Genomic DNA, 15,650 nt, shown 5'->3' with positions numbered 1-15,650 from the left:
GGAAGTCCTCCATGACCACGTGAGCTCACCAGGAACTTCCGCTTTTGAGCCCCCAGAAAGGGCCATGCTGCAGAAGTCTCCCCATGCTGCTTCTAACCCAAATAAAGTACAGGAGGGGAGTTCAGGAAAAAGTCTAGAGCCAGGCACAGCAGTACACGCCTCTACTCTCAGCTACTCGGGAGGCTGAGGTGGGAGGATTGCTTGAGCCCAGGAGTCTGAGGCTGCTATGCACTACGATCATACCTGTGATTAGCCACTGTACTCCAGCCTGGGCAACATAGCAAGAACCTGTTTCTTAAAAAAAAAAAAAAAAAAAAAATTAAGTGCCTGCATGCCAGGTAGAAACCATGAAGGGAGGGGTGCTTTCCAGGAAGAGAAGCGCACGTGTGTGCAGCCACATGGAGGAATCTTTCCTGATCCCTCCTCTTCCAGGCAAGCCCTGTCCTCCTGTCTCTCTTCTCACACTCTAGTTCCCTGGGGATGCCAAGTGTGTCCCCAGTACTAGAAGCTGTGGCTGTACACACATGGGGTTCTCTCTGCCTGGAAAGTACCCCTCCATTAATGTTTTCCACCTGGTGGGGGGCGGGGGGGGCCACTTAATTTTAATTTTAATTTTTTTTTAGAAATAGGTTCTCAGGGCCGGGCGCGGTGGCTCATGCCTGTAATCCCAGCATTTTGGGAGGCCGAGGTGGGTGGATCACGAGGTCAGGAGATCGAGACCATCCTGGTTAACATGGTGAAACCCCATCTCTACTAAAAAATACAAAAAATTAGCCGGGCGTGGTGGCAGGCGCCTGTAGTCCCAGCTACTCGGGAGACTGAGGCAGGAGAATGGTGTGAACCTGGGAGGCGGAGCTTGCAGTGCTGAGATCACACCACTGCACTCCAGCCTGGGCCACAGAGCGAGACTCCGTCTCAAAAAAAAAAAAAAAAAATTCTCAGGCCAGGCAAGGTGGCTCACGCCTGTAATCTCAGCACTTTGGGAGGCCGAGGCGGGTGGATCATGAGGTCAGGAGATCAAGACGATCCTGGCCAACAGGGTGAATCCCCATCTCTACTAAAAAATACAAACATTAGCCGGGCATGGTGGCGGGCACCTGTAATCCCAGCTACTTGGGAGGCTGAGGCAGGAGAATGGCTTGAACCTGGGAGGTGGAGGTTGCAGTGAGCCGAGATCGTGCCATTGCACTCCAGCCTGGGTGACAGAGTGAGACTCCATCTCAAAACAAAAAACAAAAAACAGGTTCTCATTATGTTGCCCAGGCTGGAGTGCAGTGGCTATTCACAGACGTGATCATGGCACACTACAGTCTCAAACTCCTGGGTTTAAGCAATCCTCCCACCTCAGCCTCCCAAGTAGCTGGGAGTAGAGGCATACACCACCATGCCTGGCTCTTTACTCTTAGCTGGGTTCACTTCAAGTGTTGCTTGAATTCTGGGAAGTCCTCTTAAACTGTGCCCTTGCCAGCTAGACACTTTTCTTTATTTTTTTTTATTTTTAAGAGATAGAGTCTTGCTCTGTCTTCCAGCCTGGAAAGCAGTGGTTCAATAACAGCTCACTGCAGCCTCCAACTCCTGGGCTCAAACGATCCTCCTGCCTCGGTCTCTCAAGTAGCTGGGACCACAGGAACATGCCATCATGTCCAGTTAATTTAAAGTAATGTTTTAGTAGAGATGGGGTCTCACTATGCCCAGGCTGGTCTCGAACTCCTGGGCTCAAGTGATCCTCCCACAGTGTTGAGACTAAAAGCGTGAGCCACTGCGCCCAACTGAAGATGTTCTAAAGCACTTTGTAGGTTTCAGTGACACATGTTCCTTTTCTTCTGGGTTGATCTAATTCTCAGCTGGGTAGCGCCGTACCTACTTACTACTCAGGAGTCTTTCCTAGGGCAATCTCAAGAGCAGGAGGGGAGGGGACCCTCCAGAACCCAGGGAGGGGACCCTCCAGAAGCCAGGGAGAGAAGGAAATACACTCTGCTGTTTTTCTAGCTGACCAGCAGATGAGGGCAGAAATAAGGAGGTAGGTGGGGGCAGAAATAAGGAGGTGAGTGGGGGACAGAAATAAGGAGGTGGGCAGCCAGCCCTGACTTCGGGGCATGGTCCAGCCGAGCCCCTAGGGAGAGAAGCACTTACCTAGGAATCCTTCCTCATCGACAATGATAGTGTAATCCTCTGGCGTCTCAGTCAGACTGAAGAACTTGCACCTGGATGGATGGACAGACACAGAATATCTCATTAGTCCAGGCAGGTCCCCTGGGGCAGCTGCCCACCCGTGCCCTGGGGATGATGACTCAGTTCACCCAGAGTTCCGGCCCCAGGCTGCTGGGGTGACCACGGGTAAGTTGTTTATCTCTCCCTTCATGTCCCCCTACTCAGTTCTCACTCAGGAGAGGCACAGAGATGCTGATTGTCCCCACTATACCCCTGCAATCTTTGGGGACCTCTGAGCCAGTCAGCCCCTATGACTGTGTCCAGGCCTGAGGGCCCGAGATCCCAAGTTTTCTCGGAGGGAAGAAGTGGCCGAAGGGTGGCTCCAGTGTGGGTCAGGCAGAGGAGCCGTCTTTTCCATGGCTCTGCCACTGTAACCTCTAGGTGTCTGTTCCCATCTCCCCTCCCATTGTCTTGGCCTCCTCCTCAGCAACTCTGGAGCTCCAAGTCATAAAAATGCCTAATTCCCACCAGCTGACTGACCGCCCAGCCCTCGGTTTATTTTCCATCCCTAAAGAGAGAGGAATGCGGCCATCCATGATATTTTTGGGACATGGATCTCTGCCCCACCTCACATCATCTCTGATAGCACCACTCAGCCTGGGAGGTATATTGCTCATCTACCCGCAAAACAAAACCATCTATTCTCCAAAAACAGGGACCAGAACCCTGACCCTGCTGGCCTCGGTCCTGGGCATGGTTTTGATGCCCAGGTCTGTGTCCAGGTGGCCCTTGGGCTGAGCTTCCAGGCTTTTGGTCCTTGGGTGATGGGGGTCATCACCCCCTCAACACCCATGTCCCTGTTCCCCATTTAGCCAGAACCACACCCCCACTGCACCCTAGAGAGTATTGCAGGCAGAGATGGGAAGTCCAAGTGTGCACAGGCAGAGGCTTGCAGGAAACTGACCCCTGGCCACTTATCTGGTGTTCTGGCTCTCCAGCACAAAGCCGGGCATGGGCTCTGCACCCTCACCCATTGAGGGGAGCCGGGACAGAAAGAAGCCCACGAGCAACCCAGGTGTATTTGTCTGTTCTCATGCTGCTAATAAACACATACCCGAGACTGGGTAATTTATAAAGGGAAAAGGTTTAATGGACTCATAGTTCCACATGGCTGGTTGGTGGTTGGCGGGGCTGGGGGGGCGGGGTTGCTCACAATCATGACAGAAGGCAAAGAAGGAGCCAAGGCACGTCTTACATGGCAACAGGCAAGAGAGCATGTGCAGGGGAACTACCCTTTATAAAACCATCAGATCTCGTGAGACTTATTCACTGCCACGAGAACAGTATGAGGGAAACCACCCCCATGATTCAATTATCTCCACCTGCCCCCACCCTTGACACGTGGGGATTATTACAATTCAAGGTGAGATTTGGGTGGGGACACAGCCAAACCATATCACCAGGCAAAGGGCAAGTATCACTCTCTCAAAAGATGCAAATGGAAAAGGGATCTTTGAGTGGACAGTGTTGCAGGGGATGGGGGTGGCTGGTGTATCCATGGGTCACCCTCCTCCCTGGCCTCCTCTCCTGCCAGCTGCCCTGCAGCCCCCTCATCTATAGAACCTCTCCAGCTCCTTTTCAAAACTTATTCCTGAAAATTTTCACAAGGATATGGAGCCACTGGAACTCTCTCATGCTGCTGGTGGGAGTACAAAATGGCCCAGCCCTTCCAACATTCATTTGGCAGTTTCTTTCTTCTTTTTAGAGTCAGGGTCTTGCTCCGTCACCTAGTCTGGAGTGCAGTGATGCAATCACAGCTCATGGAAGCCTTGAACGCCTGGGCTCAAGCAATCCCCCTGCCTCAGTCTCCTGAGTAGCTGGAACTACAGGCACACAATACCATGTCCAGCTAAATTTTTTGAGACAGAGTCTCTCACCCTGTCACCAAGGCTAGTGCAGTGGCATGATCTCAGCTCACTGCAACCTCCACTTCCCAGGTTCAAGTGATTTTCCTGCCTCAGCCTCCCCAGTAGCTGGGCTTACAGGCGCCCACCACCACATCTGGCTAATTTTTGTATTTTTAGTGAAGACAAGGTTTCTCCATGTTGGCCAGGCTGGTCTCGAACTCCTTACTTCAAGTGATCCACCCGCCTCAGCATCCCAAAGTGCTGGGATTATAGGCGTGAGCCACTGTGCCCAGACTGTCCAGCTAGTTTTTAAAGTTGTTTTTGTAAAGATGAGGTCTTGCTGTGTTGTCGTCTTGAACTCTTGTCCTCAAGCAATCCTCCCTCTTTGGCTTTCCAAAGTGCTGGGATTACATTTGTAAGCCACTGCAGCCAGCCGGCAATTTCTTATAAAGTTCAGCACACATTGACCACCCAGCCTCAGCTATCCTGCTCCTGGGTATTCATCCGCGAGAAGTGAAAACAGGTGCCCGCACAAAGACTTAGGTGCAAATACATATTGCCTGTTTGTATTTGTCCTAAATTGGAAACCACAATGGACACAATTTTTGTTTCCTAAATTGGAAACAAAAAGGACAAACAATGTCCTTCCTTCAACTGGAGAGAGGATAAACTAAGGCACGTCCACATGAGGAAACACGGGTCAGCAATTAAAAGGAATAAACTACTGATTCGTGCATTAACACAGGTAGATCTAAAGTGCATTTTGCTAAGTTAAAGCAGCCAAGCTCAAAAGATTCTATACTGTATGTTTCTATTCATACGACATTCTGGAAGAGGCCAAACTATAGGGACAAATGATTAGCAGTTATCAGGGGACGGGTAGACACTGACTAGAGAGGGGCACTGGGAAATTCTGGGGGGATGGGCCTCTTGAGTGTGGCAGTGGTTACAAGATCACATAAATTCACATAAATTTAGGCCGGGTGCGGTGGCTCACGCCTGTAATCCCAGCACTTTGCGAGGCAGTGGTGGTTGGATCACCTGAGGTCAGGAGTTCGAGACCAACCTGGCCAACATGGTGAAACCCTGTCTCTACAAAAAAATGCAAAAATTAGCCAGGCGTGGCGGTGGGCACCTGTAATCCCAACTACTGGGGAGGCAGAGGCAGAAGACTCACTTGAACCCGGGAGGTGGAGGTTGCAATGAGCCAAGATCAGGCCACTACACTCCAGCCTGGGTGACTAGATTCAGACTCCACCTCAAAAAAACAAAAAAACCTCACAAGATCATACAAATTTGTCAAAACCCAAAGAACTATCTGCTAAAAAGGGGTGAATTTGTGAATTACGCTGTATGTAAGTCATACCTTGATAAACTTGAATGTAAAGAAAATGCTTGGCCTGCTGCGGTGGCTCATGCCTGTAATCCCAGCATTTTGGGAGGCTGAGGTGGGCGGATCACTCGAGGTCAGGAGTTTGAGACCAGCCTGGCCAACATGGCGAAACCCCAATTCTACTAAAAATATAAAAATTAGCCCAGCGTGGTGGTGGGCATCTGTAATCCCAGCCACTTGGGAGGCTGAGGCAGGAGAATTACTTGAACCTGGGAGGTTGCTGTGAGCTGAGATCGTGCCACTGCACTCCAGCCTAGGCAACAGAGCCACTCCGTCTCGGGTGGGTGGGGGGGAAGCCCGTGCTAGGGTCATCCATGAGGTGGCCTCTCTCCCCCTGGGCGGGGCGTAAGGCATTCTGCTGGAACAACCACCCACGCTCATCAATTTCCCTCCGGCTCTTTGGTTTTCAAATTACGTCTCTGTCCCTGCCTATCCCATATCCAATTTGCAAGTATTGCCTGGACACGTGAAATCTATAATTGCTTTGAGGACAACAGCAAATTATCACCACAGTAAGTGGCAATCACTGGTCAGGCCCGGACCCTTCCTAGGGACCCCCAGGAACTCAGAAAGAGCCCTGGACTCCCACAGTCACCAGACTGCCATGAGCTGGTACTCCCTGGGTGGGGCGGGGCTGCCCAGCTGCCCGAGAGCCCCGGGGAGGCAAACAGACGCGGCCCTTGCTCCAGGCGCCCTCGGCTCTGAGGGACACTCCAGAAATAGACCGCACAAATTATTCCGGAGGGCATAAACACCAGCAGAAGGCAACAGCGGCCTGTGTGTAAATGGAGTATAAATATGTTGTTGAAGTGACCTGTCCCCAGGGGCTGAGCTAGGGGACATCTCGGAATGTGCACCTTGGCACGGGTGGGCTTCGGGGAGGGCAGATCAGCCGGAGGCACCTGCTGCCATCGCTCTGGTCACTACCCTCAGGAGTCAGCCCCCAGACTCCTCCCTCTCCTTGACCTCCTTGTTGTTGTTGTTTTTTGTTTTTTTTTTTGAGATGGAGTCTCGCTCTGTCACCCAGGCTGAGTGCAGTGGCGCAATCTCGGCTCACTGCAAGCTCCGCCTCCTGGGTTCACGCCATTCTCCTGCCTCAGCCTCCAGAGTAGTTGAGACTACAGGCGCACGCCACCATGCCCAACTAATTTTTTGTTTTTTTTTTTTTTGAGACGGAGTCTCGCTCTGTGGCCCAGGCGGGAGTGCAGTGGCGCAATCTCGGCTCACTGCAAGCTCCGCCTCCCGGGTTCATGCCATTCTCCTGCCTCAGCCTCCCAAGTAGCTGGGACTACAGGCGCCCGCCATCACGCCCGGCTAATTTTTTTGTATTTTTAGTAGAGACGGGGTTTCACCGTGTTAGCCAGGATGGTCTCGATCTCCTGACCTCGTGATCCGCCCGCCTCGGCCTCCCAAAGTGCTGGGATTACAAGCGTGAGCCACCGCGCCCGGCCATTTTTTGTATTTTTAGTAGAGACAGGGTTTCATCGTGTTAGCCAGGATGGTCTCGATCTCCTGACCTCGTGATCTGCCCGCCTCGGCCTCCCAAAGTGCTGGGATTATAGGCGTGAGCCACCATGCCCGGCCTTTTTTTTTTTTTCTTTTTTGAGACAGGCTCTTGCTCTGTTGCCCGGGCTGGAGTGCAGTGGCATGATCTTGGCTTACTGTGGCCTTGACCTCCTGGGCTCAAGCAATCCTCCTAGCTCAGCCTCCCAACTAGCTTGGACTACAGGCGTGCATTACCCAAGCCCAGCCGGCTAATTTTTTATTTTTTGTAGAGACAGGGTCTCACTACATTGCCCCGACTGGTCTTGCACTCCTGAGCTCAAGTGATCCTTCTGCCTTGGCCTCCCAAAGTGCTGGGATTATAGGAGTGAGTCACTGCGCCCAACCACACCACTTCTTAATTCAAGCTACAGGTCCCCCTTTGCCTTTGGATGACATCTGCTGTGTTTCTTGTCTTATCAAGCTTAACCCTCCTGTCCTTGCTTCTTGAAGTCATCCCCCTATTGCCGGGCAGTTGGCCATTCCCCAGTCCAAGCACAGCACCCCCTTGCAGGCCATCCTTAGCCTCCCAAGTACCCGTGATTACAGGTGCACACAACCACACCCAGCTAATTTTTTAAATTTTTATAGAGATGGGATCTTGCTATGTTGCCCAGGCGGGTGATCCTCCCACCTCCACCTCCCAAAGTGCTGGGATTATGGGTGTGAGCCACTCCACAGGGCCCCATGTCTTCTTTACTCGAAGGTCACTCTGAGATCCGTTTTCGCCTCTCCACCACTCCCCACAAAGCAAACTCAAGGCTGGACTACCCTCCTGTCTTGTCTCCCTCTTCCACTCCTGGCCTCAACGCCCCTGCCTCCACAGTCTCATGCCTCCAACAGTGACGAATGTTCTTTCTTTTTTATTTGAGATGAAGTTTTGCTCTTGTTGCCCAGGCTGGAGTGCAGTGGTGCCATCTTGGCTCACTGCAACCTCTGCCTCTGGGGTTCAAGCAATTCTCCAGCCTCAGCCTCCCAGGTAGCTGGGATTACAGGCCCTGCCACCACATCCAGCTAATTTTTTGGAGTTTTTAGCAGAGACAGGGTTTCACCATGTTGGCCAGGCTGGTCTCAAACTCCTGACCTCAGAAGATCCACCTGCCTCAGCCTTCCAAAGTGCTGGGATTACAGGCATGACCCACCTCGCCCAGCCTAAATGTTCTTTCAGCTACCCAGCATAGCCTCCCAACTTTGTTGGCTGAAGATTTCATGTTCATCCTTTAAGACCCAGTTCAAACATCTCCTCTGGGGTAAAACCTTTCCTGGCCAGGCATGATGGCTCATACCTGTAATCCCAGAACTTTGGGAGGTGGAGGTGAATGGATCTCTTGAGGTTGGGAGTTTGAGACCAGTCTGGCCAACATGGTGAAACCCTGTCTCTACTAAAAATTCAAAAAATAAAATAAAATAAAATAAAACCCTGCCTGATCAACACCAGCCACTTCCTTTCCCTCATCTCCCATCATAGAGGTTGTCCTCCTTTGACAGCCTACAGCCCCACACTATGTCTATCGGATGACTTTCAGGCCACTGTGGACAGCTGGGCTGGTGGTGCATCACAGCCCAAGGATACAGTTCATCTCACAGTCCTATGTGAAGTATGCCCTTAGAGTTGTGCAGTGCACAACCCATCCAACTGCACATGACAGTGCCGAGTGCTTCCCACAAACTATTACAAATCATACTTTAAGGGTCTACTTCCCTCAGTAGACCACAGCTCTCAGAAGCAAGGACAGAAGGTCCTCCGTACACACACCTTGTATCTGACACTGGCTGGGCATGGAATCAACACGCTAGGATTGCTGAGCGAAAGGATGGACTGTGGCCACACACTTGCCTTCAAAATCAGAGAAGCCTCAATGAGAACAAACCCTGTCCGCCCTCATGTGGTATCACCTTGACTTAACCCTCCTCTTGGAGAAGCTAAGGTCTCCAGTTCTAATTCTCTCTCCGCCTTTTCTAATGAGTCATGGCCAGGTCCACACCCCAGATGCCGGGCCCCCGGGGTTTGTGGCCTCTCTGTACTCTGCCTACAAAGAGCTGGAAAGAGGAGCAAATGCCAGAAAGTACCCAGTGTGGGTGCTAAGTGCTGTGAAAAAACTCCAGGTGGGAGGCCGGGCACGGTGGCTCACATCTGTAATCTCAGCACTTCTGGAGGCCAAGGCAGGGGGATCACTTGAGCCCAGGAGTTTGAGACCAGCCTGGGCAACATGGTAAGACTCCATCTCTACAAAAAAATTTAAAAATTACCTGAGCATGGTGGTGTGCCCCTGTCGTCTCAGCTACTCAGGAGGCGGAGGTGGGAGGATCACTTGGGCCTGGGAGGCGGAGGTTGCAGTGAACCGTGATTGCACCACTGCACTCCAGGCTGGGTGACACAGTGAGATCCTGTCTTAAAAAAATAAAATAAAAGATGCAGGCTTGATTCCTGCAGGGTCACCATGCCCTGTGTCAGCCAGACTCTGCCAAGGTCACCTGCTAGCTTGCCTGGGAACAAGCCAGGACCTTTGGAATTAACGGCCTGGCCTGCCGGGTGCGGTGGCTCATGCCTGTAATCCCAGCACTTTGGGAGGCAGAGGCAGGTGGCTCACCTGAGGTCAGGAGTTCGAGACCAGCCTGGCCAACATGGTGAAACCCCATCTCTACCTCTACTAAAAATACAAAAAATTAGCCAGGTGTGGTGGTGCACACCTGTAGTCCCAGCTACTCGGGAGGCTGATGCAGAATTGCTTGAACCGGGGAGGTGGAGACTGCAGTTGAGTCGAGATTGTGCCACTGCACTCCAGACTGGGTGACAGAGCGAGACTCCATCTCAAAAACAAACAAACAAACAAAAAAGAGCCTGGCCAGCGGGGTTTTGAAACAAGCCCAGAGCCTTCACTGCTCAAGTGACCCACCCATCCAAACCAGAGAGGCTCTGCAAACATGCCCCAAGACAGGCGTCTTGGATGTTATGGGCGCCTGTTTACAAAACATTCTCGGGCCTTACTTAAAGCAGGTCCTTTCTCAGCCCACTTGGGATTACAGCACCAGCCTGGAAGGACAGGGGTGTTTCTTGCAAAGTGTGGCCCGTTCTGTCTGGAATGAGGGAGTTTGGCCACATCTCCTGCAGCCTATCCAAGTGAGGGAATGAAGGGATCAGGGCCTCACCTGCTTCTGGAGACCGCCCACCCCTGCCCCTGCCAGCCAACTTCTGGCTGCCTCCCTGCTGATGTTTTTCTGATGTGGCTAACAGTAGCATTCATTCATTCATTCATTCCTTTAGAGACAGTGTCTTGCTCTGTCACCCAGACTGGAGTGCACTGGCATGATCATAGTTCACTGCAGCCTCCAACTCCTGGGCTCAAGCGATCCTCCCACCTCAGCCTCCTGAGTAGCTGGGACTATAGATGCTTATCACCATGGCTGGCTAATTTTTAAATGTTTGTGGAGACGGGGTCTTGCTATATTGCCCAGGCTGGTCTCGTATTCCTGACCTCAAGCGATCCTCCCAAGCCTCGGCCTCCCAAAGTACTGGGATTACAGTTGCGAGCCAGTGCACCCAGCTGACAGGGGCCTTTTAAAACACGCAGTGAGCGGCCGGGCGCGGTGGCTCATGCCTGTAATCCCAGCACTTTGGAAGGCCAAGGCAGGCGGATCACAAGGTCAAGAGATCAAGACCATCCGGGACAAGGTGAAACCCCGTCTCTACTAAAAATACAAAAATTAGCTGGGCATGGTGGTGTGCGCCTGTAGTCCCAGCTACTCGGGAGGCTGGGGCGAGAGAATCACTTGAATCTGGGAGGCAGGGGTTGCAGTGAGCCAAGATCACGCCACTGCACTCCAGCTTGGAGACAGAGCGAGATTCCGTCTCAAAAAAAAAAAAAAAAAAAAAAGCAGTGAGTGATAGAAGTGTTTCGGGGCCACAGTTCATGGGGCTTTTCTTCCCAGAGGAAAATCAGGGGGAGGGTGAGTGCCTGGCTTTGTTCTGCTAACCAGTTGCAGCTTTTTCATCTGTTTCTCCTGGGTTTTCAATGGGTCTCTCGTGTTATTTACATTTCATTTCTCCTGTCTTTAGCAACTAGAAGCTGCCCTTTCAAGTTTTACTTAGAAAAAGGCCCTTAATTGGTTCTGCAATTGGAAGGGCGATCCTGAACAGGAGTTATTTTGCCTTAAGATATAAAATAAGGTCGGGCGCGGTGGCTCATGCTTGTAATCCCAGCACTTGGGCAGGCTGAGGCAGGTGGATCGCGAGGTCAGGAGATCGAGACCATCCTGGCTAACACGGTTAAACCCTGTCTCTACTAAAAAAAATAAAAATAAAAATACAAAAAATTAGCTGGGCATGGTGGCGGGCGCCTGTAGTCCCAGCTACTCAGGAGGCTGAGGCAGGAGAATGGTGTGAGCACAGGAGGTGGAGCTTGCAGTGAGCTGAGATCGCGCCACTGCACCCCAGCCTGGGCAACAGAGCGAGACTCCATCTCAAAAAACAAAAAAAAAAGATAGAAAATAAAATGTGCTTGTGTCATGGGTGACCAGGAGAATCCAATCAGACAGCATGGGTGATGGTGTTTGGCAAATTCCAGGGTGATTATGGAGAGGCAGCGTTACCAAAGGGGACGGATAGGGCAGAAGAAATCACAAAGGTCTGGGGGAAAGCCCCAGGAACCCAGGCTCCCCCCCAGGAGATCTCAGTCCTTATAGACAAGAGTATACCTTCTGCTTATCAGGTCTTGGTGCAAAATAATCACTGATTTTGGATCTCCTCAATTCTCATGGTCCCCAGCCCGACTTCCTTTCACCCCCACCAGCCTATCACCTCCCTAGCCATGGTGATATCCATCATAGTACTGAGATTAATCGCTTCCACGTCTGTCTGCCTTTTTTTTTTTTTTTTTTTTTTGAGATGGAGTCTCACTGTCGCCCAGGCTGGAGTGCAGTGGTGCGATCTCGGCTCACTGCAACTTCTGTCTCCCATGTTCAAGCGATTCTCCTGCCTCAGCTCCCCGAGTAGCCGGGATTACAGGCGTGTGCCACCATGCCCCGCTAATTTTGTATTTTTAGTAGAGATGGGGTTTCGCCATGTTGGCCAGGCTGGTCTCCAACCCCTGACCTCAGGTGATCCACCCACCTCAGCCTCCCAAAGTGCTGGGATTACAGGTGTGAGCCACCGTGCCCGGCCCCATTTCTGTCTTTGCGAGCAAGAGACAAGGCTGCATCTCCTCCTCCAGGGCCGCCATGCCCAGCACAGGGCTTGGTACGAGGTCTGTAATCAGTGTGACCTTAATGAATGTGCTGTAGAATGATTCCCATTTCACAGACGGGAAAACCGAAGCTTAGTTGGGTTAAAGGAGTTAGCTGCCTGGGGTCTGCCGAGCTGGGGCTGAACTGCCTCTATGGGTTGGGGGCTTTCTGAAGGCAGGGGGGACTTGTAGCATACACCCCATGACTCAGCATTTCCATTCTGAGACATCCACCCTTTACAGATATGTAACGGGAGACACAGACAAGAGGATCCGTGACAGCCTGTTCTCAGTAACAAAAACCTGGCCACAGCCCAGACGCCCATCAGCAGAAGAGGACATGAAGAATGGCAGAATATTACCCAGCAGGCAACATGAACCATCCACAGTGTTAAGCAAAGAGATAAACAAGTGTCAGCAATGTCACAGCACTGTGGGTTGAAACACAAGTCCCCGGACATTGTGTATGGCAGGGTAGACTTTTTACAGAGTTACAAGTACCTATGATTAAAAAAAAAAAAAAAAAAACACCTGGTCAGGCACAGTGGTTCATGCCTGTAATCCCATCACTTTGGGGAGGCCAAGGCAAGCAGATCACTTGAGGTCAGGAGTTCGAGGCCAGCCTGGCCAACATGGTGAAAACCCATCTCTACTAAAAATACAAAAATTAGCCTGGCATAGTGGCACATGCCTGTAATCCTAGCTACTTGGGGGGCTGAAGCACGAGAATCGCTTGAACCTGGGAGTTCGAGGCTGCAGTGAGCTAAGATCACGCCACTGCTCTCCAGACTAGCAAGACTCTGTCTCAAAAAAAAAAAAAGAGGCAATGCTTTGGAGTTGGCAGTCCGATCCTGTGGTCTTGGGCATATTTACACAGCTTCTGAGCCTGTTCCCCAAACTTCCAAGAGGGGTATATACTGTCTGCCTTCAGGAACCAGGGTGAGGAATCAATGTCCCTTTGCAGATAAAAGCACCAGGTGACCAGCCTGGGCAACACAGTGAGATCCTGTCTCTACAAAAAATAATCTAAAAAAAAATATTAGCAGGGCCTGGTAACATGCACCTGTAGTCCCAGCTACTCAGGAGGCTGAGGAAGGAGGATTGCTCGAGCCCAGGAGGTCGAGGCTGCAGTGATGAGCTATGATTGCACCACTGCACTCCAACCTAGGTGACAGTGTAAGACCTTGTCTCAAAAATAAAAAATAAAATTAAAAAAGCACCAGGCGGCCGGGCGCGGTGGCTCATGCCTGTAATTCCAGCACTTTGGGGGGCCGAGGGGGGTGGTTCACCTGAGGTCAGGAGTTTGAGACCAACCTGGCCAATATGGTGAAACCCCGTCTCTACTAAAAACACACACAAAAAAATTAGCCGGGCGTGGTGGCAGGCACCTGTAATCCCAGCTACTCAGGAGGCTGAGGCGGAAGAATTGCTTGAATCTGGGAGGCGAAGGTTGCAGTGAGCCGAGATCGCGCCACTGCACTCCAGCCTGGGTGACAGAGTAAGATTCTGTCTCCAAAAAAAAAAAAAAAAAAAACACCAGGCATGCTGTGGTTGCTTTCATAAACAGCATCCATGCATCCATTTCTGGTTTTGGTTAATGGCACGACACTTCCCTGGTCTTTCCCTGACATAACCAGAAGCTCATTCAACCTTCTGTGTTCCTTACACCAGAGCTGAGAACGCACACCGAGACACACAACCTCTGACCTTTCCAAGCATGCAGACAGTTTTGTGTCAACATGCTGAAGACCACAATGGAAATATCTGACCCTAAAGCAACCTGCAGTCCTGCCCTGACACTATGAATTGGGACGCAACATTCTCTGGAGGCCTTGCTATTAAAGGACTTTGGGGACACGCTGGGGCATGGGCTGGAGTTGTTGTCCTGTCACATGGTAACTCTGGGAGTGGCCCTGGTTCCCGGTCACACTCATCTCCTGCGGCCACCACCACTCCAACCCTACCGTGTACTGCTGGCCTGTGGGGCTGGGTGTTCCTGGGGGCCCCCTCGGCTGGCCCCATCCTTAGATGACCCCTGCCCAAACTCACCCTCAGCAAAGACATGCAGCTCAGAAATCCCCCTTTCCTGCCACTGGGGCCCATCTACCCATTGCTGGGTGAGCTTAACCCTCCCTCCCCCAGACCTCTTCTACCCCTGCCCCTCTGCCACGCTCAGCAGCACCCCAACACACACCCCAGATTTCCTAAGACACAGACCAACTGAGGAGGGCACCCTCTCAGAAAGTCTCTGATCATTCGCCCATCTTTTTTTTTTTGACATAAGGTCTTGCTCTGTTGCCCAGGCTGGAGTGCAATGGTGCAATCATAGCTCACTGCAGCAGCCTCAGACTCCTGGGCTCAAGTGAGCCTCCCAATTCAGCCTCCCAAGTTGCTGCAACTACAGGTACACACCACCATGCCTGGCTAATTTTTTTTTTTTTTTTTCTGAGACGGAGTCTCGCTCTGTTGCCCAGGCTGGAGCGCAGTGGTGTGATCTCGGCTCACTGCAAGCTCTGCCTCCCAGGTTCACGCCATTCTCCTGCCTCAGCCTCCCAAGTAGCTGGGACTACAGGCGCCTGCCACCACACCTGGCTAAATTTTTTGTATTTTTAGTAGAGACAGGGTTTCACTGTGTTAGCCAGGATGGTCTCGATCTCCTGACCTCGTGACCCGCCCGCCACGGCCTCCCAAAGTGTTGGAATTACAAGTGTGAGCCACCGCACCCGGCCTTTTTTTTTTTTTTTCATTTTTTTGTAAAGACAGGGTCTCACTATATTGCTCAGGCTGGTCTCGAACTCCTGGCCTCAAAACATCCTCCCGCCTTGGCCTCCCAAAGTCCTGGGGTTACGTGTGAGCCACTGTGTCAGCCACTGTGCCCGACCTGTCCACCCATCTGATCCCTTCTCTCTGGCCTCAGGAAAACAGCACCCTGGCAAACTCCTTCCCCCTTTCATGACTCTCCCAAGCACCTCCCTGAGCTGTCGGTTTCATACTTGGCTTCTTAGTCTTAGCAATAAATAGGATCAAGTTTCTTATGTCCTAAAAAAAAGAGTCTTCCTTCATCCCCATCTCCTCCTGAGGCCACCTCCTTACCCCGACCCCCTGCCATTGGGCCACCTCCTCAAGCCCTCCAGGGTATCCCGCTCCGTTCATCAGTGACCTCCCTGAGCCCAGCCCGATGACGTCTTCCCTCATGCCTCCCTGCCCTTGACCTGTTGCCTGGACCCACATGGCTGGCCAAGGCCTCCCTGGAATCTGCAATCTCCCGCACGGTCTCCTCTGACGTCTTGGACACTGACAGTCCTCTGTTTCCTGTGGTGGCTGCTCTTCTCCTCCCCAGCGTAGGCAGCTCTCAAGGGGTCCTCTCTCATCTCCTATTACACCCTGTCCCCAGATGCTCACTCCTGGGCTTCCAACCACCGTGGTCCAGGCTCT

At 51.9% G+C, this 15,650-nt stretch overlaps 1 protein-coding gene across 1 annotated transcript in view; it reads right to left on the bottom strand.

The window, feature by feature from the left end:
- Window positions 1–15,650, bottom strand: part of CASTOR2 (cytosolic arginine sensor for mTORC1 subunit 2) — a 66,250-nt gene that overhangs the window by 16,799 nt on the left and 33,801 nt on the right. The window contains exon 2 of the mRNA XM_034951416.3: window positions 2,134–2,204. Coding sequence (XP_034807307.1) covers window positions 2,134–2,204 — 71 coding nt within the window. The remainder of the gene's footprint in view (window positions 1–2,133; window positions 2,205–15,650) is intronic.

Source organism: Pan paniscus, chromosome 6 (assembly GCF_029289425.2).
Source record: "Pan paniscus chromosome 6, NHGRI_mPanPan1-v2.0_pri, whole genome shotgun sequence".
Classification (NCBI taxonomy): domain Eukaryota; kingdom Metazoa; phylum Chordata; class Mammalia; order Primates; family Hominidae; genus Pan; species Pan paniscus.
Note: the sequence above shows the minus strand (reverse complement) of the source record. Positions and strands in the feature narration are given on the sequence as shown.